Source organism: Nannospalax galili, unplaced genomic scaffold, assembly GCF_000622305.1.
Source record: "Nannospalax galili isolate Female #2095 unplaced genomic scaffold, S.galili_v1.0 scaffold1115, whole genome shotgun sequence".
Lineage (NCBI taxonomy): Eukaryota > Metazoa > Chordata > Mammalia > Rodentia > Spalacidae > Nannospalax > Nannospalax galili.
Window position 1 is genome coordinate 603,380 of NW_008336107.1, and position 24,739 is coordinate 628,118.

Here is a 24,739-nt window from a genome sequence, read left to right on the forward strand (position 1 = left end):
TGGCACCCATTGGAAACAAGAATGCACCCAGAGTAACATGGGTGCTCATACCCAGAGGAAAGGGACTGAACAATAGGTGGCTGTTTGGAACCCATCCTGTCCCAGCCCCTGCATGAATTGGTTCATTGATGAACACTTGGTGAAATGAGTTCCTAAAGAATCACTTCTGGATTTGTTTGCTTGTTTTTTTGTTAGAACTATCTTGAGAAAGAGATAAAGTTCCCTTTCCACTGGGGATGGATGGCACAACTTAAATCTGGAATTCTGGAGGTCATCCTTTGGTGATAGCCTGCCTGATAAACTGTGACCAGAGCAGGAATCTCCTGTGGGTTTAAGCTTATTTATTGTAGCATTCTGTCTCTTGCAGACCAAGCTATCCCAGTTGATGTAGTGGAAGGTGTTTTTGAAAGACTCCTAAGTGCCACAGAGAAGCTGAAGTAGAAACAACCAGTTAAAAGATTAGGACAGCCAGGTTCAAGTTTCTGTAAGACTTTAGTGTGGGGCTCTCCCTCAGGGGTATCAGTCACCTTGGACTGAATAGGTCCTTGAGGCCTAGGAGATAGATTCAGCACTTAGGTGGTCCCCCCTTCACTGCTTCCCAGTAGGCATGCCTTCTGAGAACACAGCGGGTGGGGTTATGAGTTGGGAGAAAGCCACACTGGGGTGCTGACTTGCTCTAGCCCCTAGGGGCCCACTGCCTGTGTCCTGTCCGGATGTGGCCTGGACACGTGTGTTGTCCAGATTGACCTGTATGTGTATGTGAGTTCTTGATCTCAGCTGCTTGGCTGAGCATCTGGAGTGTATGGCCGCTGTGTGCCGCTTGTCCCCAGCTGGGTAGCCTGTTGCCAGGGGCTGTGCATCCCCGTGGGGGATGCCTTCCGTGGTGCGAACCCCGCACCTATGCGTGCCGGGTCTGGGTGTGGCAGGTGGGTCCAGGGTCCCACCCACCCCCTTTCCTCCCCAGCAGCCTCCACAGCTGCGTGTGGCTGAGGGTGGAGGGGCTCTCTGTTGGCTGCGCGCGCGCGCACGCCAGGCTCAGCACGCGCCCGTGCGCGCGCCCCGCGCCTCCAGCCCAGCGCTCGGAGCCGCTTTCTCTGCCACAGTCTGCTCCCCGGGGCCGTCGCCTACCCCAAGCTGGGGGTTCTGTCCACTGGGCCGCTCGCCCCGAGGCAGGAGGACGAGTTCGAGGAGGATGCCAGGGCCCGTGAGTACTGTGGCGGCTGCGGCCCGGGAGGGTACGGAGCGCGGGCGGAAGATGGTCTCGGGACTGATGACCCTCCCTGCGGGCGGCTCGGAGCCTTGGCTGGGAATCGCCACCCGGACCCCGACCCGGACAGCGGGCAGCCCCTCCCCCAGCCCACACCGGAGGGAAGGAAGGAGGGGAGAGCGCGAGGGAGCCGGAGCCGCCACCAGTTCGCTTGGTAACCGTTGCCACAGCAACGGGGTTGCGCTCCCCGGCAACGCGACTGCGGGGAGGCGACGCCCCTCCCCCACCACGACTGGGGGCGCCCAGGGAAAAGGGGGTGCTGTGTGGGGAGAACATCGCTCCTCTGGCCGATCTGGGTGTGCCTGCCTCAGCCCGTCGAGGGTGGGGGTGAGGGCAAGCGGCTCTGTGGGCACGAGCTGGCTCCCACGTGGCTGCAGTCGTCGCAGCAGGGCTCCTAGGGCTGCGAACGTGGAGGCGGCCCAGACCCTGGGCCAGCCACCGGAGGAGGACGAGGCCTGGAGGCTGGGTCTGGGGGTCTCTTCCGGGTAACTCCTAGCACTAGCACCACTACCAGGGCGGTCTTCCGCCCCCTCGCGACACGGCCTGGCCCGAAATTGCATTCTTCAGAGGCTATATTTCTTACCAGGGTAAAGAAAAGAAACTTGCATTCCTCCTCATGGCATCCCATGGGCTGGCAGTTGGGTCTTTACTTGGTGTTGCTAGTCACCATTCTCCAGGGCTAGAAGCAGAGCAAAGGACATTGCTGACCCAGGGAAGCTGAGTCCCAGGCCAGATGGGAGTGACCCAGCTGATTGTCTGGACCACAGTACCCCTTTCTTGTATGTGCACAATGCCTGGACTGTGTGGGGTGGCATGGAGGCTGGCTTGCAGAGGCCAGTGCCACATGGAGGTGCCCTGTCCAGGGGAGCTCCTTAAATGGCTGCTGAGTCAGAGGAAATGACCTCTGGCTCCTCTCCCAGCCTCCCCTCAGCAGGCAGTGTGCTGGAGAAATGGCCCCCCTGCCAGTTCTCCAGGGCCTGACTCAGCAGATGCCAGCCCAGACCACAGGCTTCAGATCCAGCTTTGCTGAACCACAGCCACTGCTAGGTTTCTTTTTCTATCCAGAGGGAGGTGTTGGGCACCAGAGGTGACCAACATCTGGGGCACTTGAGGCCTTGGCATAAGATGCCCTTAAATGGGTACTACCTGGGAAGTCAAGCTTGAGTCTCCTGTAGGCAGAGAGACCTGGGGAATTTGTCACAGGTTCCTTTTATTCTTTTCCTGCTCTGTGTACAATCTGTGCTAAATGCTCTATATTCATAATTTCCTAATTGTTAGAACAGTTGTGTACGATAAATTCATTATCTCACTTTAGAGATGAAGACCATGGCTCAGGAGGGTCAAGAGACTTGCCCAAGGTCAAACAACCAGTAAGTGATAGAGCTGGGTTTTCTACTGCCGATTTGTCTGCTGACATAACCCCTCTTAGTCATGAGATCCAGGCAGGAAAGAATTCTAGAGCCTTCCAGAAGAGCATGCTTAGCCTTCCTTCACAGTCCTCCAGTGAGGAAGTTCTCTGTATATTTCAGGCCTTGTGCCTTTCCTTCCAGCTGAATCAGCCTGCTTCTTTCTTCCTCACATGCTGTATAGGGTATGTTGCTGATAGGCTGGCTTTCTGTCTCCCTCCTCCATTTTCTTTCTGAGTCCAAGCCTCAGTCTGCCTACCTTAGCCCCCTGGGGTAGCCCCTAGTCTTTGGTGCATGGGTTCTGTGGTTTTTGCAGCTTGTAGTCCTGACTATGGGGAAATCTAGCAAATATGAGCCAAGGCAGTGCTGGGTCCTGTGGTTGCCCAGTCTAGCTAGGGATTGGAAACCTAAATGCCTCCAAGGGTCACAGGGTCAACGGAATAAGTGAAGTAGTTAGGTACCTGCTCATCATCAATTAGTATCACCATATAAGATGTTGACTTGGTATGGGCAGATCATCCAATTTTTTGATATCAAGCAGAAAAACACCTTTATGCAAATGTTTGCAACAAAAAATTACTGAAAAAAATTGTGAGCCATTGGATAACAAAACAGCCATAAAGCTGTGTTCAAGCTGTGGGTCTTAATTCTTGAGCTCTCCAGCCCATGGTAAAGTGAAGGAGGTTTCTGCTGGACCACCCCAATTGTAGGGCGCTGGCCTTTAGTTGGTCACATGCAGCAGTGTTCCTGTCCCTGACCTTTGACATTACCAGGCAGGTCTTATCATCCCTGCTCTATAGGTAAAATGACCTTAGGAATAGCCAGGATGGGATTACATGGCTCAGTTAGGGCCTAAACAGGACTTAAGCCCATGGCTCTCCTTAGTGCTTAGCATGTTACAACAGGCTGTGTACTCTTTATGAGAGGTAGGCATCATCTTCCCCTACCATTGGCCACTCCCCTTACAAGGACAGATTATCATGTGCCCAGGCTGAATGAGGGATGGAGGCACAGGGAGCCATGGGAATGATGAGTGTTTTTTAAATGTCTTGCCCCATGTCTTTCTCCCCTACTGCCCTCTATATGGCCAGAGCTGAGAAATGAGAGCCTAAGAAAATCCTTTATATCTACAGATTCACTGGGGCACCAGTCTCTGTTGTCATGTTTACAATTTCCCTGTGCCAGGGTCAGACTACAGAGATCTATAGAGCAAACTCCAAGCCAAGTTGTAATCAGCTCCACAGGCTGACTTTGGAAGCTGAGTGAAGTGAATCTCTCTGTGGCCAGAGTTCATCAGTTTTGGTGATGGGTGTAGAAATTTTCCCACTGTCACCCTGGTATGCCCTTCTTGCCAGTACACAACCACTTGGCTTCATGTACCTGAGTTGGACACAATCCTTGTTGAGCCTACATCCTTGTCTACAGAATGAGGTGGTAACAGCCACTTGCTGAGTATTTCTGAGATCACACTATGGAGGCCAGTGATGCCTGCAGAGCAGACAGGACAGGGTGACAGTTGCTTCCCACCCAGGCTTCACTCAGTATACCACACTATACTCTACTATTCTGTCTCATTCCTGGCCTGAGTCCCTGTCCTTTTACCCGAGAACCACAGTTTTAGCTCAGTACATAAGCATGAAGAGTCATCCAGACCTTTTGAAATGCTCTATTGAACGGGTCAAACTTTTCAAAAGCCCCTTGCCCAAGACTGCTCCCTGCCTCTGTGCACGCTTTGGCTTTTGTTGGAGGAGCCTGCAGACTCAGACCCAGATTCTTAGTCTCAGCCATACATCTTTTCCCACGGTCCCCACACTGTTGACAGTATACACCTTCCACTTGTTCATTTTCCTTGTTGGAAATCATGCCCTTCAGATGGACTCAGGGCCTTCTTGTTTTCTGCTTCCTGTTTCTCTTTTCTTAAATTCCTGGAGACTTTTTGAGGCATTGATTAAAGGTTCATCTTATGTGTACCATTTTGGGCATATGGCTTTGCTCAGTTTTCTTGGGCCATCCTGGGAGTATAGGAAAGGACGGGATGAAAGCAAGACCCCAGGTGTTTCCTAACCACTGTGCTGCCTCAATTTCCTCATTAATGACCATGATAAAGATTGAGCTAATTCTGCAAAGGGCACAGAGATATCTGCTTCTCAGCTAGGGTTGCATGGTTCAGACTGGTTCCTTTGAAACCTGTATGAGTATCTGAACCACATGGAGGGCTTGTCCAAACCCAGAGGGCTAGCTCCACTTCAAACATTTGATTCAGTAAGTCTGGGGTGGGATCCCAGAGTTTACATTTCTGGTCTTGAACTCATGAAAATCCTGTTCAAAATCCACCTCTCAAAACCTGGAATTACAGACAGAAGCTACCACACCTGGCTTCAAAGTTGACATTTCTAGCAAATTCCCAGCAGATACTGAGCCACAGAATGCCCCAGACTTAAGATTATGGGCCAGGGCCTCTTGGCCTCACCCATCCATTTCCCTGGACATGTCTACCCTGAGCCACCTACCTCATCCCCCTGGACTGAATGAAAATGAAGCCCAATGACCTCAAATGTTTTAGAGTAGCTTTTTAACTAGAAGATAATGCTGAACAGCCAGAAGGAGGCTTTAGGCCAGACTGGCCCTCTAGGCCAGTGTAGCCCCAGGAGGAGAGTATGTTTAGGACTAGCTGCTGCCCCTTAAACTAGGTACTGGAGCCAGACTAGTCCAGCTCAGTGGTGAATCCCCAAGAAAAAACTTCTCTCTGACCCACAGTTGCTTAGTCTGCAGAATGCAGTGAGGATTCTTATGCCCTGGCTGAAAGCAGCCACCTAGCAGATGTGGGGTTTAGCTCACCCCAGTCTGGCCTAATGCCCAGCCTGTTGAGATTGTGGTATATAGTTCCTGTACTTTGTTCCTTGTTGATCCTGTGTGCTTCCCCACCCTGAGCTAGACCACAACAGGTGGCTAGGCACTCCAGGGCCTTGGCATGAAGGAACAGAAATACAGTTTGACTACTAGGTGGCCTAGGTGGTGAGTACTAATAAACACTGGGCTTTTCATTTACATCTCACCACATAGGGAAAGTTGAGAGTCTGGATTCAGGTACAGGCTAAATCCTCATATTAGCTGTGTGACCTGGAATAAGTCATCTTACACACTTTTTTCTTCATCTGTCATCGTGGCACGACTAGCAGAAACAAAGTATTGTTAATGATCACATAATTCTGAATGGTGCTGGACATAGTACCTTTTAATTTCAGCACCAGGCCAGTCAGGGCTTACATGGTGAAATCTTGTTTGTGGGGGGGGGGGGTTGATGATTTGATGACCTTGACAGATATTTAGAAACTTCCTTTTATTAATATATTCTGAGAGAGTACCAGCCTGTTATGTTGCCCAGTGGCCCTGATTTTTTAGTTCAAGCCATCCTTCTGCCTCATTCTGAGGGAGTTCAGGCCTGTACCACCACACCTGGCTCTTGACTAATATTTCTAATTCAGGTATGCACCATTACCTACAACCACATAAATACCTTTTCTGACCCAGGACTGTTTTTGCCCTTTGGGCCAGGGAACCTCTAACTAGTGCCAGTTTCCTCGGAACATTGCTGTTCCTGAGGGCTCAGGAAAAGGAGAACAACAGATTTAATTAACTCCCAGTGACTGGCAGCATCGTGTTTTTATCTGGGCTGCGTCGCCATGGCAGCCTCCTGGTGGGGTTGTCGAGGGGGCGGGCAGAGCTATTGTTCCTGTCATTGTCTGCTCTGGAACACAGGCCGGGAGAAAAGGACTGACATGGGCAGTCAGAGAGTCGGACAGGAGCCATCTGGAAAGAAGATGGGATGGCCATGGCCTGGCATTCTTTCAAGCCTGGGGTTCCAGCTGATTGTGGGCACCAAAGCTGAGTTAAGAGTGTGTGGGTGTGCCAAGGGCAGGGTGGTTCCTTGGGAAGAAAACCATAAAGAAGTACTCTCCACCAGCTCAGGCTCGGGCATTGTGGCTAAGCCTAGGTTCAAATTAGTGCTGCCATCGAAAGCTTTTGGTGAAGGACTTTCGAGAAGGGCTCATTTTCTGTTGCGTGGAGATGGCAAACTGTTACTGCCTGCTGCCCTTAACTAAGCGGTCCGGGCCCCTTGGCCCTCTGCTGTGATAGCAGGTGGAACGAAAGATGCCCGTTTGTAGTGAGTGCTGGACCAAGTGATTCGGAAAGGCAAATCTCATCTAATTTTCCCTCTGCAAAGAGGGAAAGGAATTGATGGAAGGGAGGGGGCGGCTTGGAGTAAGAATGGTGGAGGACTAGTGGGTCTGCGCATGAGTAGGAGGCGGGGGAAGTCGAGTTGGGGCTGGAATCAGGCAGACAGTGGCGCCTAGAGGAAGGAAAGGGCCTGGCCCACGCCCAGCGTGCCGCGTCGGGAGCAGACAAACGCACAGCCCCGTGGCATGCAGAGGCAGCCACCCATCGGTCCGTGCAGGCACGGCGAATAGTTGGAGGCCTCAGTGCAGGGCAAAGCCGGGGCCAGGCGGGCTGCACGTTGGGCTCCAGGAGGTGGGCGCCCCTTTTCCCCACCCAAAGTAACCGCGTTCTGGTGTCCACGGCCTCCGACACCATCTCGAAGCTGGGGAAGCCGGTACTCTGGGGTTAAGGGTGGCGAATCTCGCGCTCCTCGTCCGCGCCGGGACCTCGCGCGCCCCCTGCTGGCCTACTTTGGGTCGCAAAGGCACTTGGGCAGTAACCGCGGCCGGGTCTCAATTCAGGGAAACCCTATCGGGGGAAACCTCAAGGCGTGACGTCATCCCCGGTGACGTCACCGAGCCCCCGGGGAGTGCGGGGGTTCCCACTGAGGAGGCTTCCCTAGTACTGCGCGGGCCGGGAGTCACCTGGGATCGCGGCGGGCCTCGCTGAGCCGTGTGTCTGCCCCGCAGGTCGCTCGCGGCCCCGGGTGAAACAGGCCCGCGCTGGCGGCGCCATGGAAAGAAGCGGGCACCAAAGCTGCCCCTCGCCGGCATGCGCGCGAATTGAACCCCGCCGCAGGCAGCCCCCGGCCGCAGGTCCCCGAGTGACGCTGGCGGCACCTGGGAGCGTGGCGCGGCCTCGGGGCCACGCCGAGGAGCCCAGTGTCCAGTGAAGCAGTCGAGGACCTGCCGCTCGCGCCGCCGCCATGGTGATGTCCCAGGGCACCTACACGTTCCTCACGTGCTTCGCCGGCTTCTGGCTCATCTGGGGTCTCATCGTCCTGCTCTGCTGCTTCTGTAGCTTCCTGCGCCGCCGCCTTAAACGGCGCCAGGAGGAGCGGCTGCGCGAGCAGAACCTGCGTGCCCTAGAGCTGGAGCCTCTCGAGCTCGAGGGCAGCCTGGCTGGAAGTCCTCCGGGCCTGGCGCCGCCTCCACCGCCGCATCGCAGCCGTCTGGAGGCGCCGGTGCACCCGCATTCGCACGTGCACGTGCACCCGCTGCTGCATCACGGGCCGGCGCAGCCGCATGCGCACCCGCACCCACACCATCACGCACTGCCGCATCCACCACCGCCGCATCTGTCAGTGCCGCCCCGGCCTTGGAGCTACCCGCGTCAAGGTAAGGACGCGCTTCGCTGCCGAGCGACCCGGGCCTCAGAGGGTCACCGCTGCTGACCCCTAGGATACAGAGAGCTGGGAGGGAGGGGCTGGGGCTGGGCGAGGTCTCTGCGGGAGGCTGGGGCTGGTGGCTGCACCCTCACCGACCGCTTCCCGTTCCGCAGCGGAATCCGACATGTCTAAGCCACCATGTTACGAGGAAGCGGTGCTGATGGCCGAGCCGCCGCCGCCCTACAGCGAGGTGCTCACGGACACACGTGGCCTCTATCGCAAGATCGTTACGCCCTTTCTGAGCCGCCGCGACAGCGCGGAGAAACAGGAGCAGCCGCCTCCTAGCTATAAGCCTCTCTTCCTGGACCGGGGCTACACTTCGGCGCTGCATCTTCCCAGTGCCCCGCGGCCCGCTGCCACCTGCCCTGCCCTCTGTCTGCAGGCTGACCGCAGCCGCCGGGTCTTCCCCAGCTGGACCGACTCAGAGCTCAGCAGCCGTGAGCCCCTGGAGCACGGAGCTTGGCGCCTGCCGGTCTCCATCCCCTTGTTCGGGAGGACTACAGCCGTATAGAGGGGCGCCCGGCGTCCCGGGCCCCACTGGCGAACTCCTGGCCTGACTGCGGGGCTTTTTAAATGCTTCCCTTGGACTGCGGGAGGGGTTGGGGGGAGGGAGGGATTTCTTACCCCGTTTGTTACATTTTGAGGATAATAAAGGTGTGTGATCTGCTTTGGTACAAGTGGAGTAGGACACCAGCTGCTTTGAGCTCAAAGAGCTAGTGACCTGGCATGTTAATCTTAGGAAAGGACCTGAACGCATGTTTCCTACCGCCGTAACGAGAACTACAGAAATGAACCTCAAATTTACTTTTTGGGAACCAGAATGGTTCTCGGGAACGAAGTTGAGATGTTCAGACACCACCCACCCTGCTTCTGAGATCACAGGGTAGAGAGGTGTGGCCCTTTCAGCCTCAAACTGGGAAGCTGATCTTTGGGGCCCCACGCCCACGCTATATGAACCCCTGGAGGCCCAGAGCAGCAGGCCTGAAGGGATCTGGATTTCTTTATTAACAGACATGAGCACGACCCGTTACATAAGTTTGTGCTTTAAAAAAAAAAAAAAAAAGTTAATGTGGAAAAGAACCCAAGCAAAGAGGAGGGAGTTGGGGAGGGGCCACCCAAACCCCTGGGTCCCATCTATAGCCCTAACTTGAATCATCGCCTAGGACCTCCAGCCTGGGACCTGCCAGGCAGGAGTGGGCGGGAAGCCAAGGGGCCCCAGGTGGGACTGATACTTCCTTAAGACCAGGCAGAGAGGGGTGAAGAGAAGGGGAGGGGTCCCAGGGAGCCAGAACCCACGAGCCATTTATTGCCATGTTTTAAAATTCGTGCAAAATATCTGAAGCCCTGGATAGAGAATACAAAGTGATATTTTTTCCAAGAAACATAAAACTAGGAAAAAGGTGGGGGGGACATTTTCCCATCAGAACCCCCAACCCCCACCAGGTCCCAAGTAGAGTGAAGTCTCCACCTGGTCAGCTGAACAGGGAGGACTAAGCTACAATCTGGTCTGGGTGGGGATGGGGTAGAATTTGCAACAGCATCTCAACTACCAACAGGAGGAAAACCAGTCAACTGTACAAGTCTATCAACTTTAAAAAAAGAAAAGCTGTAAAAGTCAGGCCCTGTGGGTAGGGAAGCAGACAAGTCCTGGGCCAGCGCCGGAATCCAAAGTGGGTGCCAGGCGGAGCTGCTGCTAATGCAGGCGCTGCAAGTCGTCTGGCCAGAGGCCACTGCAGGTGGATGGTGGCCTTGGCAAGGGCAGTCAGGAGGCAAGAGCCACTACTAATCACCACCCTCGAAGCCCTCTTCCTCTTCAGGTACTGGGTCTGCATCCCAGCAGGTGATGTCGATTTCTAGGATGTTGGGGGTGAAGAGGAAATGGCAGGTCCATGATTATGTCCCCCAACCTCTAAGACCTCTAAGACCTGTGCCAACTGTTTAGTGACACTCAAATCCCACACCATCACCATAATTCCTCCCCATCCATCCAGAGAATACTACCTGGAGGCTTGTTGTAGAATATAGGAGGTGGAGCCTTTGCACACAGCTCTTCTGTTTGAGCAAACTCTTCCTCTTGTGACTGACTGAAGTACCCTTCACTGGCCTGCTGAGTGAAAAAAAAGCAGTGGTCACTAGGCCCCACCTGCCATGACTATGGCTGCTGATCTATCAGGCAGAGTCTGTTTCCTGGCAACCAATGATACCAAGTGGTTGCTGGGGAAACAGATGCCTGCTTGGGAACAAATGCAGAGATGGCTGAGGGAGGGAGAGTGGTCTGGAGCTTCTCAATATGCATCTACAGGCAGTCAGCCCTCCTCCTGCCCACTAGCCTGACTAGTGCCCCTCCCACCAAGCTGCCCCTGTCCCACCTGGGTCCCCTCCTTCTGAGTGGTCTCGCCATTGGTCAGCAGGTGGGTTTCTGGCTCCAGCTCCTGCTCCAGCACCTGATCTGCTTCCTCTAGAGCTGAGGACAGAGATGGAGCCTGGGGGACAGCCAAGGGTTCCCCTCCTAATTCCTCCTCTGGGTCACAGAAGGTGGCTGGCGGCTCAGGCAGCTCATCAAAATTAAGAAGGTTGGCACAGCCTTCACCCACTGATGGCAGTGGCTCCTGAACTGCCTCATCCAGCAGAGGCACCTCTGCCAGGGTGACCTCAGCACCTGAAGGTGGTGTGGCCACCCCAGGCTCAGCCTGGGGTGCTGAGGCCTCTTCCCCATTGCCAGGCCATAGGTCAATAAGGCTGGCAGTTGCAGGGGCAACACTGTTGGCAATAGTGGTGTCAGTAGTGGCAGTGGTGGTCTCAATGGTGTCAGCTGCATGGACGTCAGCTACTAAGGTGGTGGAGGCAGCAGGCTCTGCAGAGTCGGCCAGGACAGCCTGCTCTGAAGACTCTGTGCACATCAAGTCCTGCGTGGGGCTTCCCTGTAGCAGAGGAGGTTCCTGTGCCTGAGGGGATTCCTCCACACAGCCAGCCCAGACCTGAGTCTCTGCTGCTGCTCTGGCCTCCTTGCTGGTCTCTTCACCAGCCAGGCTGGGGCTGGACTCCTGGGCCTCTGTCACAGCACACATAGAAACAGTGTAGTCAGCCCCCTTGGGGAAGGATGGATGCCCTGGGCAGCTGATCTACAATGCCCTGCCCACTCACTGAAGAATGAGGAAGTTGGGGACTTCTGGGAAAGAACACCTCCATTAAGACTTCTCCAAGGTATCTTCCATCAGCAGCTACACCTCATTCTCCCTCCACCTACTGTCTTCTAAATACTGGGCAGCCCAGGAAGAAAGGCCATAGGCCCACTTCAGTGGTGGGCCCCTGAGGTTTAGAAAGGGCAGATCTAAGGGAGTCTTCAGAGCAGGAGCAACACCAGAGCTCTTCTCTGCTACAGCCACTTCCTGGGCAGTATAGCCTTAGTGATGGGTGGTCAGTTCCCTTGGGAGTTGTTACTATGGCAACCTGGGGTTCCCAGCCCAGAGACTGTTGGGAGGATGTATACAGGTGGAGCCCTTCTCTCACCTTGAGCTGGTGGGAGTGGTGGGGGCAGTGGTGGGGGCTGTGAGGATGTGACCTCATCCAGGGCCTGCTCAATCTGCTCAGTGACAGGGGTGGAGGCTGTGCTGGAGTCAGATGGGCTCCGGGTGGGAATGGGAGTGGGTGCCATCCTCCGGTGGCTGTCCAGGTGGCTGCCTGAGGAACAAATGCCAAGGCTGGTCAGTTGAGGGTGGAGGAGCTGGATCAGATCAGGACTGTCCACCTTGTCTTGAGTATGGGTGGGGGCTGTAAGCTCCCCAGACTCTCCAGGGGTTAGACTACTGCTCCAGACCCTGTAAACCATGCCCCTGGGGGCCAGTGCCCTACAGGATCAGGGATAAGAAGCAGGTAGTACCTGCTCTGGGGACAAACACCAGCAGTCAGCAGTCAGGCTGGGGGAACAGGGCGAGGGGGCTGCTGGGAAGTGGGGCCCTCCTTACCCCACCCCACCGAGGCCTGGGGCTGCTACCTACATGGGAGGGAGGAAGAGAGGTTTGGGGTGCGGTGACAGGTGATATAGGGAAAGGGAGTCCGTGGAGGGGAAGAGGAGGAAGAGGAGGAGGAGGAAGGCCCACTGTCCGATGCCTTTATGAAAGGGCAGTACGGACGACCTGCCAAGAGAGACAGACAGAGAAAGAGACAGAGGACAAGAGAGGGTCAGTCTCCCCCACCCCTGCCCCAAGGCCTCACCCACCCCCAGGGCCAGCCCTGGTTGTCCAAGCTGCCTTCAGCCAGGGTATACATTTAGCCAAGCTGGGCCACAGCCTCAAGCCATCTGATGCCTCCCACCAGCCGGCACCAGAAACACACATGGTCAGGAGCCTGCCACATACAGCCAGCCTCTGAATAGCAGCACAAACCGGGATAGCCTGCCATGCCCCTGGAACCCCAGCACAGGACCAAGCACACAGTGGATGCAAACACAGATCAGCAGACAAGAAGAGTGCTTCAAGGGGAGGTAGAAACTACACAGGGAAACACCAAACATGGGCTCTGAGGGAAGGCTCCAGGCTGCTCAAACTTAGGGCTAGGGCAAGATCCCACCCTACATGCACCCACAGCCTTCAGGCCAGGCCAAGACCAACCCTGCAGGGAAGCTCCCGACAGCCAGCGGCGTGCCTGAGCCTATACCAGAGCTGCCCAACCGGCCTCGAGTGCTACCCGCTGTTCAGCCAATGCCCAACACTGACACTGCCCCCAGTGCCTCTGGGGGTGCTGCCACCTGGGAAGCTGTGGGTGGAAGCATACTGGAGGGGTCTTGCCTTCTCCAAGGAGTCCTTGGGCAAGGCTTCTCTTCCAAGGAGTCCCAAAGGGATTCAGGGCCATAGTGTGAGGAGTAGGGATCAGGTAGGGATGGGGCCAAGGACTACCTGGTCGATGGTTGAAGGGTGAGGGCACATCACAGCTGCCTGCAGAGGCTGATGCAACTCGTTCCTGCTGTTTAAAGAACTCCCGTGGGTTGTCGGGCCGCTGGGCAATAATGGCAGCTGCCTCCTGAGAGCACAAGCAAGGAGTTAGGACTGGACAAGGTCAGGCTGGATGGGGCAGACTTTGCCCTTCGCACCTGCTACTTCCCAGCTCTCACCTCCACTTCTGATTCTGACTTCTTCATCTGGGACTCTTCCTCTTCATCTCGCTGGTCACCCTAGAGACCAAAGGGACAGTGTCCTAGGCATTTCTCCCACAGCCCAGCAGTCTCAGCAGTGACACTTCAGTACTCAGCTACACAGTCCTTTCTTCAAGGTTCTCTGACACCTCATCCCCAAACTGGTCAGACTCTGAGTACCTGGCTTACTAACCTCATCTAACCAGGCATCGAGGGTAATCTAGGAACATCGCTAGTTTTTCTTGAATCTCCCACATCACTACATTCCCACCATGGCCATGCAGACCTTAGCACTGTGGCCACTGTGTCCTCATCAGTTCCCTGCCTCCCTGCTCTGTTCAGGGTATTCAGGGTCAGGTCAGACCAGACCATGGACTTTTTTTGGGGAGGGGTCTTTTTGAGACAGTAGCCTAGACAGGACCAGGCTGGCCTTGAACTCAGAGATCCGCCTGCCTCTGTCTCCCAAGTGTTGGGTTTAAAGGCATGTGCCACCATGCCTTGCTAGACCATGGACTTTTCTAGCATAAAATTTCTAAGGGCTTCCATAAGCCACATTAAGCCCTGACTGAACATAGCCCATGAACAGATCTTGTTCTAATGGAGTATCTTTTAGAAGGAAAGTTCCATATGAACTGAAATTGGGATCCCAATTTCTTATTTTGTAGTACTAGGATAGTGCCCAGGGCCTCACACAAGCTAAGCAAGTGCTTTACCACTGACTACACCTGCAGCTCTTATTTTTGAGACAGGGCAGCCTTGAATTTATGATTCTCCTGCCTTAGCTGGGATTACAGGCCTGTACCACCAGGCCTGGCTTTTGTTCCTTTGGAACACTGTCTCTCACTGCCTCCTTTCTAATTTGTGTTGTCTGTCTGTCTCCTCGCACCATACCTGGGATCAAATCCAGGGCCTTGTACATGTTGGGGAACTGCTCTAGCACTAAACCTCAATCCTCAGGTCCCAGGTTTCTCAACACCATCCTGCAGGCCTCCAAAGGAGCTGGAGGTCAGAGTTGTGTAGCAGCTGCCTTTACACCGGGAATGTGCCACCCATCTTCCCCTGCAGTCCCAACCACTCCCTACTGCCCAGCTGGCCATTTCACACATTGTTTTAAAACTGCAACTCAGGACTATAGGTGGGCAAGACCCTTGCTTGGCTATATTCCCTTCCCCTAGCCTGATCTAGTCTCTGTCATCCTTCCAACCCCACCATCTATCCATCCCAGCTCCCACTCGCCCACATACTCTGCTAGATGTGGACATAATGTCCCCTGCACATTATAGTCACAGTGCTTGGAATAATCATACCATTTCCACCTCCATGCTTTGGCATGGGAGATGTGCCCATCCTTCCCAAATGACTGACCCACCACCCCTAGCCCCTTCCATTTCCAACCTGAGCCTGGACATGCCTCCTTAGAAAGAAGTCCATGGCTCATTCAGGCAATTTCCTTCTCTGGCTCCCCTTAGCTACTACAGACTGCACTGGACTGTAATTTCCTGTTTCTGGGGTATCCTCCCCCATCTGCTGTAGCAACACAGGATGAGGACTCAGGTCTCTGTGAATGGCCAGCACAATGCTGGCATGTGTTTTGCTCAATGGAACTCACTACACCAAAGGCCTGCTATTAGCAACTCCTGCTGCTCATAGGGCAAAGTGGCCAGAAAGGTCTGGTGGGGGAAAGGGGGAAAGCTAGGAAAAACACAACTTTTTCTCTTGCATTTTCAGACAGGGTCTCATTTTGTAGCCCAGGCTGGCCTAGAACTCACAGGGATCAGCCTGTATCTGCTTTCCAGTGCTGGAACTGCAGGAGTATACCTCCACACCTGGCTCAGAACTTCTTCATTTTTGAGCACATAACTTAGAACTTACCTAGTATGATTTCCCTCACTTCCTTTCCTTTGTTAATGAAAGAAAAGAGCAAAGGCAGGCTGGGGAGGTGGTTCAGAGGGTCAAGCATGAGGACCCAAGTTTGGATCCTCAGCAGACACGTAACAAGCCCAGTGTGGCAGCACACATCTGTAACACCAGTGCTGGAGGAGCAGAGACAAGAGGAGCCCTGGAGCTCGCTGGCCAGCCAGTCTAGCCAGAATGGTGGGCACTAGGTTAAGTGAGAGACCCTGTCTCAAACAACAAGGCAGAAAGCAATAGAGAAGACACTGTAGTTAACCTCTTCACAAGTGCATGTATGGGTGAGTGCACCTCTCTACCCCTAAAATACAAACACAAAAAAAATAAAAAATAAAATAAAATAATAAAAGCAAAGCAAAGAAAGGGACAGAGGCAACTTGTCACAAAGGCTTTAACTATGAACAATGTGAATACTGCTGAAACAAGTTAGAGCTATGGCTAGGAGAGAAAGCAAGACACTGACAGTATGGGTCAAGAGCACTATTGTGCCTAAGAATTTCAATACATGAGAACTCCCTGGAAGCCTAGGCAAAAAGGGAAATAAGGAACACAACTCTTGCTAACAGGAAAGAAAACAGAATAGCTCCTAACAATTCCCGAGTCAAAATATCTTACCTTACTAAATTTCAGTTTTATCTGGGACCTTCTTTAGAGGACCCCAAATCAAAAGGCCATTGTAACAACTTGCTGCAATATCCAGTTACTTTCACATGAACTACTTGAAGGGGTGTATGGACTATAAAATGATGGCATGAACTCCTTCAGACTTTGGCAAAGAAGGACTAAGGAGTCACATACTAATCTGACTTCTTTCAATTTCTTATTCATTCTTTTTGTTTTTCAAGACAGGGTCTCTTTGTAGCCCCAGCTGGCCTGGCACTCACTATGTAGACCAGGTTTTGCCTGCCTCTGCCTCCGCGTGCTGGGATTAAAGGCATGCGCCACCACACTCAGCTTATCCTGTCTACTTTTGTGTGTCTGTCCACATCTTTGACATTTTTTATAAAATTTCAAGAAGACCTTGACCTGAGCATTGAGGGCACACACCTTTAATTTCAGCACTCAGGAGGCAGAGGCAGGTGGATCTCTGGGAGATCGAGGCCAACCTGGTTTTCATTGCAAGTTCCAGGGCAGCTGGGGCTACAGGGAGACCCTGTCTCAGAAAGACCAAACGAAAAAAACAAAAAACTAATTTTTGGGGGGCAGGGGGAGCTTGTGTGGAGGCCAGAGGACAACTTTGTGGAGTTAGTTCTGTCTTTCCGCCTTTGTGTGGGATCCAGGGATGAAACTCAAGTCAAGGCTTGGCAGCAAGTGTCTTTACCATGCCAAGCCATCTTGCCAGCTCTTAAGAAGGAAATCTTGACATACTACAGCATATATGAATCAGGAAAAATGCTATCATGATTCCACTTATATGAGGTAAAGTAGCCAAATTCACAAAAAGTGAATGATATTTGCCAGGGGAATGGGGAGTTAATGTAGCTAAAGCTCTTTAGCTTCAATGTAAAAGAAAACTTAGGGGCTAGAGAGGTGGTTTGGTGGTTAAGAGCATTTGCTGCTCTTACAGAGGACTGGAGTTCAGTTCCCAGTACCCACAGTTGGTGGTTCACAACCACCTGTTAACTCTAGCTGCAGGGGATCTGATGCCCTCTTCTAGGATCTGCAGGTATCTACACACATTTATACACACACACAGACACACACACACACACACACAAATAAAAATAAGTCTTAAAATAACAAAAAGAGCTCTGGAGATGGCGGGTGGTGATGGCTATACAAAAATGTGAATATAATTAATGCCACCTGATATATACTATACTTACAAGTGGCTGAATTGGTACATTTTAATGTTATGCATATTTTACCAGAATTAAAAACAAACAAATGAGCTGGGTCTGATGGTGTACACCTGTAATCCCAGCACTTGGTAGGTTGAGGCAGGAGAGCTGTGAGTTTGGTGCTAGCATGCCAGCCAGGGCTACACAATGAGACCATATCTTAAAAACAAAGAAACAACAATAAACCCCAAATGAATTAATTTTTAGAAAGACCTTTCTCATCTTGCTCTCCATGTTTCTAATTCAGTACAAGGTAAGCAGGAAGACTTTGTGAAGGAACTATTCAGACTGGAGTTTATTAACCATACACCATCTCCACCAGGGACTGACATGATCAGAGTGATATAGGACAACCACTAATACTGGTCCAAGAAGGACTATCTTGACCCCTCCTTCCAGAGCTGTGGTTCTAACCTTAGAGCTCATTCTATTTACCAAAGCCCAACATCTGCCCATCATAGTCACAATCCTATGAGAAGCACTACACTATCCCTGCTGAACTATATCTTACTCAGGCCTAAATGACCTTAGCTATTCCTCAAATACTAAATTCAATTCAGGAGCTACAAGTGTATAGTTCAGTGGTAGAGTACTTGCCTAGCAGGTGTGAGGCCCTGAGTGTAATGCCCAGCATGAAAAATAAAAATTTACAAATCAAAGAACAAAGATTTGCCTCTGCTATGATTTTCAAGGATCAACTCACAGGTGGACTGCCCATTCCCAATGCTTAGAGATTGGGATAGCTTCAATGTGACAAGGGGGCTGCTCCAGAGACCCTTCACACTTGAGTAGATGCTCAAAACACTAGCCCAGATTCATTCAGGCAGCTCTGCAGCCTCCTTGTGGTAGATCCTAGTTCTCAAGTCTCCCACCTGCAGGACCTATGACTAATCTGCCCCAAGCCCCCCAAACCCAATGGGGGAAGGGACAGTAGGAGCCCAATCAGTGAGGGGCTAGGTCAAGATAGATTTCCTCTTCTAAATCTATTCCAATCTAGATAATATGCTGCTTTTTTTTTTTTCTTTCGAAACAGGGTCTCCCTGTAGCCCCAGCTGGCCTGGAACTCATTATGCAGACCAGGGTTGCCTTGAACTCACAGAGATCCACCTGCCTCTGCCTCCCAAGTGCTGGGACTACAGGTGTGCGCCACTATGCCCGGCTCTTAGATAATATGCTTCTAGAGGAAGTTTCTTTCCACAGCCAGAGATTAGAGCCTGACATGATGGGGTGCCAAGTCTGACACTCAAGATACCAATGCTCATGCAGGTTCTCAGAATACCCAGTACTGTCCCAGGGCCACCAATGTCCTCAGAAGGCCTCAGAACACAGGGGTCATCCTCACTTTCCTGACCAGAGTGTGAGAGACTTGGAAAAGAACTTACGAAGATAGACTGCTCCTTCAATCTCCTCTTGGCCTCTTCGGCTTCTAGAGTCTGTTGTTTCCTCCTGGAATGAGAAGTGCAAGCACTCCCTTCAGGATGGGCTTGGGGAATAGGCAGCCCTCTGCCTCAGGTGGGGCCTCACCTGTGCTCCTCAATCTGCTGCTCCCGCTCTCGGTAGCGCCGCTCACGCTCCTCCTGCTCCTGCCGCTCTTGCTCCATGCGTTCCTGCTCAAACCTGAGCCTGGCATCCAGGGCCTTCTTCCGTTCCTCCTCCTTCCTCAGCTCTTCTTCCTTCTACACCCAGGAAATACAAGCCCTGAGGCCAGCCCTGTCCCTCCATTCCACTCCTTCCCAGACTGGGGAGACTGCCTTCTGGGAATTAGGAGAATGAGCCCTGCATGCAGGAGACCAAAAGGGCTTTCTCTTTCAGCTGGGGGAGCATGTGGATGAGAAATTTGGAGCTACCCTACAGGCTCAGGTAGGGGCACCTCAGCCCGAAGACCAGGATCAGGGTTTCACACCTTGGCCTGCTCCCAAAACTGCTCCCGGTTAATCCGCTTCATTTCCACAGCTGCGTCTGTCTTCTGGTAGGTGGTGCCCTGCAGAGTCAAGCGCCCTGGCATGAGCACCAAGAGCAGGCTGAGTAGTCCAATGCTCCCACGCGCAGAGTGAGGGCTAAGAGGGGCTGGGGAGACCCGACTTGGGGGCCAGGCCACACAGGTGGAGCCTGGGCAGGGCCAGCCTGCTCCAGGCACACACTGACCACCGGCTCGGCATTCTCATCCTCCCGAAGCCGCAGTCGGTGCAGCACTGGGCTGGAGAGCCGCGCTAATCCATTGGAGAGCCTCTGCCCGATGGCACCGGCATCAATGTCTTCCACACTGCTGGCATTCACAATTACGTCAACACCCTTCCATAAGAAAGCAGTGTTTAGATGGCATCTGGTTTCCCATCACCACCCCCAGCATACAAACAGCCCTGAGCAGCTGTACATGGGGGCCTTCCTCGTACCTGGAAGAACTCAGCCACCTTAGCCACATGGCTGGCACAAGCACACTTTCGGGCATCAGGCACGTCTTCACCAACCTGCAATGTATCCAGTGAAGAGGGGCTCAGGAAAGGACAAGAGGAGGGTAGTAGCTAGCAGGCCCAGCCTATAGTCCCAAGAGCTAACAAGATTCTCCCCAGCAGCAGCTATGGGTGGAAGGCGGCCACTCTGGGGCCTTCAGCTCCCAGCCCCAGCCCACAGCTGCATACCCAGTTGATGAGCACATATTTTGGCAGGGCAGCTTGGGAGTCCTTGACGCTGCAGAAGCCGTACATCACTTTCTGGTTCTCGAAGTGGCCGGAAAGCTCCTGCAAGCCCCCTTCTGGGGGAACCAGGAGGGTGTCAGGACTCTCCATCTCCCATACCTTTACCCTACAAAGGGCCTAGAACCCCCAAGGGATCTCTAATCTTCAAGATCTGGAGGTTCTAGAGCTTTGTGTAATAAGGTAAAGGGGTAGATAGGATTCCAGCTCTGCCCATAAATCCTCTAGGGCCTGATTAGAGAGGACTGAAAGGTGTTTGCTCACATATCATTTCTCACTCATCACGTTATCGCACGTCTCACCAGGTGCTAGTGCCCAGTGAGGTAAATGAAGCTCTCCTTAATGAAGTTTTCCGCATCTAGAGAAAAACAGGGCTACTCTGGGCCTCCCTACCAGGCCCTTTCCCTAGCTGTGCAACTTGGGCAAGTCACTTTCCTTCATTGAGCCTTCCCAGAAGTCAAACAGAAAACAAGGCTTCCTCCTGCCCCACTCTGAGGAATGCAGGGATGACAGAGGATGAGAGGAAAGACAACCACCAGACAAAGTGCGGGTCTGCTGGATGCAGGCAGGAAGGTGGCTGTGAGCCAGGGGGAGGAAGAAAACAACCAGAGGAGGGGGCGGAAAGGAAGAGGAATGGCTGAAATCCTTACCTCCTGATCCAGCAAGCTTGAGGTCATCGGAGCCATCCTCATATGTGTACAGAGCCCTGGGGAGAGGGATGGGTGGCTCAAAGAACTGTCAGGGTTTAGGCAGCCAATTTTGGGTGGAGATGGGACTAGAGAGGGAGCAGGACACCAGAGGGGGCAGGGCAGACAGGACAAGGAAAGGAAGAGCTGTTGTTGGTCAGGACTACAGGGCCAGGCATCATTTGCGCTTGGAGCCCAGAGCCCTGGAGGCCTGGAGGCCTGGGTCAAATGGAAATCAGAATGGTGGGGGAGAAATTGCTGCCTAGGCAGCCTAGTCAGCTAAGCGACCGGCCCTAGCCCTGGCAGCCCACAACTCAGTGGAGCGGGTGTGCGATGGAGATTCCAAGGCAACGGTTTCTTGGTTACGGTTCCCTGGCGACCACGATTCTTGTCCCTCATTGGTCAGAGCCAGGAATCTACCTGGTGCGTGCCTTGATACCCGCTGCCCCTCCCCCTGTTCGGAGGGAAGAGGAGGAGAATCTGGCGTTCAGTGCTGGGCATCCCCTGGTAACCATGGCAACCCTGCAATTGGCACAGGAACCAGCCCACCAGAGCTGCATTCTCCTAGAACACAAAGGACCCTGGGGACCGTCCTCAGACTCAATCTCTCTCTAAAATGGGGATGAGGTCACCGTGGTCACTCCTGGACTCTGGCCCCAAGATAGCCACAGTCTCCTAGCCTTCTAGCTCCTAAGCTGCCTCTGCCTTAGCTAAAGCCTCCTAGGCATGTTAGCCAGAAAGCTAACCTAATGACTTTTCTCCTTCCTAGCTTTTTCTGCCCTGTGTTTGCTTTAGGCAGGCATGGTATGGCATCCATTTCATGGAAGGGAATGCAGAAATCTGCACCCCCCCCCCTTCAAGCACAGGCAGGGGACCCAGGGGGAGAAGAGGTCTGGGTCAAGGAACACAGTTCTGGTCCCTGAGGTTCAGAAGCGCTCAGACTCTACCTCAACTCCCATTGCCTAACTCCCAAGTCAGGAAACTGGAGTGAGAAAAGGACAGAGAAGCAAGAGGAAGATGGAGGAAAGGGAGGAGTAGAGAGGAAGAAGAAGATAATAGACAAAAGAAAGGAGGGAAGTGAAAGAATAAGAAAATGGAAGAAAAGAGAAGAGAGGAAAGGAAGGGGGATGAGAGGAGAAAGGGTCTGGCCCCAGTCCCGAAAGGTTGGCTAAGTTGTTAAAAGGCCCAAATGGGTCCCCAGCCACTCCCTGCTTTTCTTCACAAAGAGACACAGGTGGGCTATAGGTCCCAGAGCTCCTGGTCCAACTGTTGCCCCATCCACTGCCCTGACAGCTGCTTCCCAGCACAGCTGTCCCACCACCTGTCAGGCTGCCTTAACCCATGGCTGGGAACAAAGAGCCCTCAAAGAAATAGGGTGTATCCCTCTGTGTTCACAGATGAAAAACTGAGGCAGCACCAGGGACCTGGCTTCTTCCAAGACGTTGCTCTGGACATCACACTTTCTAGGATAGGCTGCTTGTCTCAACCTCACCCTGGTTCCTTCCACCTTTCATCCCTGCCCATCCACCTCCAGACAGCCCCATGCCCTGATAGGGCCACAGTCCTTCCTCAGTAGAGACCATGCCTAAATTCAAACACTGAGCTCCAGCCTTCATCCTTAGCTCTGCCCAGCCCACCTTTCCATCCTGACCTCTATATTCATACCCACACTTGCTCTCTGATCCCAAGCTCAGTTCTGGATACTTTCTATGCTATAGCCCTTTGTACTGTGCTTCTTTACACGTGGAAGGCTATTCAGAATGCCACTGCCACTGCAGGCAGCCTCATTCTGAGCTCCAAGACCCCAGAGCATGGGCTGCACACACACACACACACACACACACACACACACACACACAGTATAGATGAGAAAAGACATCTATACTGGCCCCAGACCATGCTAGAAGTGTTTCTCTAACATACCACAAGGACTTAGAACCTGGCTGGTAGGAGTTAGGGAATAAACAAGGGTGGAGGGGGGTGGGGGGTGTAGATTGTAAATCTACACAGTTCTTCAGCATCAAGCCCTGGAGATAGTCACTGCCATAGACTGTAAGTTTTGTAAAGGCAGCAAGTCTAACTCAGCTAACACATACCACTGTCTGGGTTCTGGGTCCTGGGTCCAGCAGAGTAGCACCATAGGGATTTGTCATGATGACACAAACTCTTACCAACCATCTATGTCAGAGAAACTGGACTATGGCAAGGTAAGACCTAGACTGTGGCACCACCAGGGAGATACTGGAATCTGTTAAAGGTGGAAAGTTGAGGAGCCCTCAAAACCCTCACACTCTCAGGGTGCTAGACTTGGAAAGGCTCTGGGGAATCCTAGATAAGATTATGCCCCATTCCCCTCTTTTCCTTCAAGAGTACCAGAGAAGAGTAGGAACTTTGGTATGGTGACACAGTGAACTCACATCATAAATAGTGCAGTGCTGGCCTTTCCCACTACACAACCTGACTTCCTGAGTGTCCTGCTCCAAGCACAAGGACAGTGGTCCATTTCAGAGACCCTGCCAGCTAGGGGTGAGCTACCCCTAACCTCACCACACCCACCTTCAAAGTCAAGAGAGCAGGAGGAAGATACCAAATCCTCATTCCAATATTTTGCTCAAGACACCCCTCCCAATGGACTATTAAGAAGAGGGTCTTCCCTGAACCTTGAGATCTCACCCAGCTCTTGGTTCTGTGTTGGGAGCTGGACAGACTCATGTTCCCTTCTGCACCATGTGGTCCTCACACCCTTTTTACAACATGCTATCTAGACCCTTCAGAGTGAGCAAATGTATATTCAAGGATGCATATGTGCATCTGTGTGTGTCCCACACACAACCCAGATGGGGCTGACGCAAGCCAGAGATGAATAACTAGCTCCGGTTGGCCACATGGATGTTACTGGTGGTGGGAGCCTAGGTCTCTGCTGGACAGGATGTGGGGCAGCAGTGTTTGGGTAGCCCCAGCACTGGGCTGCCAGAGCTCTGCTTTTAAGGGGTCAGGAGAAATGAGGCTTTGTCTATACCCCCACCCCAGACTGGAGAACAGGGCAGGGTTCGGCTGTACTCCTCAGGCAGGGCCATATCCAAAACCAGTTTCTCCACCAGACCAAGCAGGCCACTTGCCCAGACTGCCTCCCATGATCTCAGTCCCCCAGAGGCAGGGTCGGGACAATAATGTGTCGACTGCCCTGCCTTGCCTGTGCCAGCCTCTTCTATAACTGACCTGCAGGACACAAGAGCTTGTCTCCTGAGTCTATCCCTCTGGGCCTGGCTGCTGGCCAGTGCTGCAGTACTATGGCATGGATGCCTGGCCATCTTGCTCCCTCCTCCAGCCCCCCTACTTGGCTGCCCTTCCAGGGTGAGAGTGAGGCCAGCCCAACTGGGGTCCCTCAGACCAGTCCTTACTCTGCCTCAGTTTCCTCAAGAGCCTATTTCCTGCCTGCCAGGGTGAAGAGACCTAGGTATAAAATGGACACTTGCCCCATTGAGAAGAACATTTGGGGGATAAGTCCAGATGGGGCAGCATGGAACACCCCCCTCGGGTTTCCGGGCCATCCCGGGGCTTCAGCCCAGAGCAGGTGGTTCATCCCCTCCCCCCCACCTCGGGGGTGGGGGGGCGGGGATGACAGCTGGGGAGGGGGAGAGAAGCAGTCCAGCTCAACCCACCGGGATCGGGAGCTGATTGCCCCATGCTGCTGGGCTGAAGGGGCTAGGATCCCAGCGGATCTACTCATCTGACCATCCCTCTGCAGGGACCCCATCTACACTTCCTCCCAACTGGTCACCTAGGAAGGCTGCCCAGTTTCCTGGGTCTACTCCAGTCCAGCTGCCTAGTCCCCGCAAGGGAGAGAAGGGCTAGCCCAGCCTCCTCCTCTGTGACCCATGAGGGATAAAGGAATCACTTCGCAGTTGCCATGTGGCAGTGAACCTTCTATCATATCACAACCCAGACTGAGGAGGGGACGACGACCCCAGAAGCCCCCGGTGGGCGGGGCGCCCTGGCCCCCAGCCCGCTGCGCGCCTCCCCCGCCCTGGTTTTCCTTTGTGTTGTGGCCGGACCGGGCTGGCTGCACTGGCTCCGCTAGCTCGGTCCCCGCCCCGTCCCCACCCGGTCCTCGCCCGCTGGAAGGTGGCGAAGGTGCCCTTGGCTGGCCCGTGCACACCTGTCCCCCGGGCCCTAGGGGGGAGCGGGGGGGGGGAGAA

General features: G+C 53.4%; 2 protein-coding genes across 6 annotated transcripts in view; one reads left to right on the forward strand and one right to left on the reverse strand.

Annotated features, from left to right (window-relative positions):
* Positions 1-1,042: 1,042 nt before the first annotated feature.
* On the forward strand, positions 1,043-8,955 carry Prr7 (proline rich 7, synaptic). 2 transcript variants are annotated; one of them, XM_008830938.2, is made up of 3 exons: positions 1,043-1,204; positions 7,581-8,228; positions 8,392-8,955. In XM_008830938.2, the coding sequence occupies exons 2-3, from the start codon at positions 7,817-7,819 to the stop codon at positions 8,787-8,789; spliced, it is 810 nt and encodes a 269-aa protein (XP_008829160.1). In that variant the 5' UTR covers positions 1,043-1,204; positions 7,581-7,816; the 3' UTR covers positions 8,790-8,955. The 2 variants fall into 2 exon arrangements, with proteins under 2 accessions (XP_008829160.1, XP_029418299.1); XM_029562439.1 differs by lacking the exon at positions 1,043-1,204 and adding an exon at positions 5,994-7,203.
* Positions 8,956-9,535: 580 nt separating this feature from the next.
* Positions 9,536-24,739, reverse strand: part of Dbn1 (drebrin 1) — a 15,873-nt gene continuing 669 nt past the window's right edge. The window contains exons 2-15 of one of the 4 annotated variants that reach the window (XM_008830940.3): positions 20,505-20,560; positions 19,801-19,913; positions 19,555-19,629; positions 19,307-19,453; positions 19,065-19,142; positions 18,686-18,837; positions 18,544-18,607; positions 13,389-13,448; positions 13,174-13,297; positions 12,277-12,414; positions 11,789-11,959; positions 10,648-11,330; positions 10,280-10,382; positions 9,536-10,131 (exon numbers count right to left, since the gene is read on the reverse strand). In XM_008830940.3, the coding sequence (XP_008829162.1) occupies positions 10,061-10,131; positions 10,280-10,382; positions 10,648-11,330; positions 11,789-11,959; positions 12,277-12,414; positions 13,174-13,297; positions 13,389-13,448; positions 18,544-18,607; positions 18,686-18,837; positions 19,065-19,142; positions 19,307-19,453; positions 19,555-19,629; positions 19,801-19,913; positions 20,505-20,560 (2,035 nt within the window). In that variant the 3' untranslated portion in view covers positions 9,536-10,060. Of the gene's footprint in view, positions 10,132-10,279; positions 10,386-10,647; positions 11,331-11,788; positions 11,960-12,276; positions 12,415-13,173; positions 13,298-13,388; positions 13,449-18,543; positions 18,608-18,685; positions 18,838-19,064; positions 19,143-19,306; positions 19,454-19,554; positions 19,630-19,800; positions 19,914-20,504; positions 20,561-24,739 lie in introns of all 4 variants that reach the window. The other 3 variants (XM_008830939.3, XM_008830942.3, XM_008830941.3) reach the window with 3 other exon arrangements.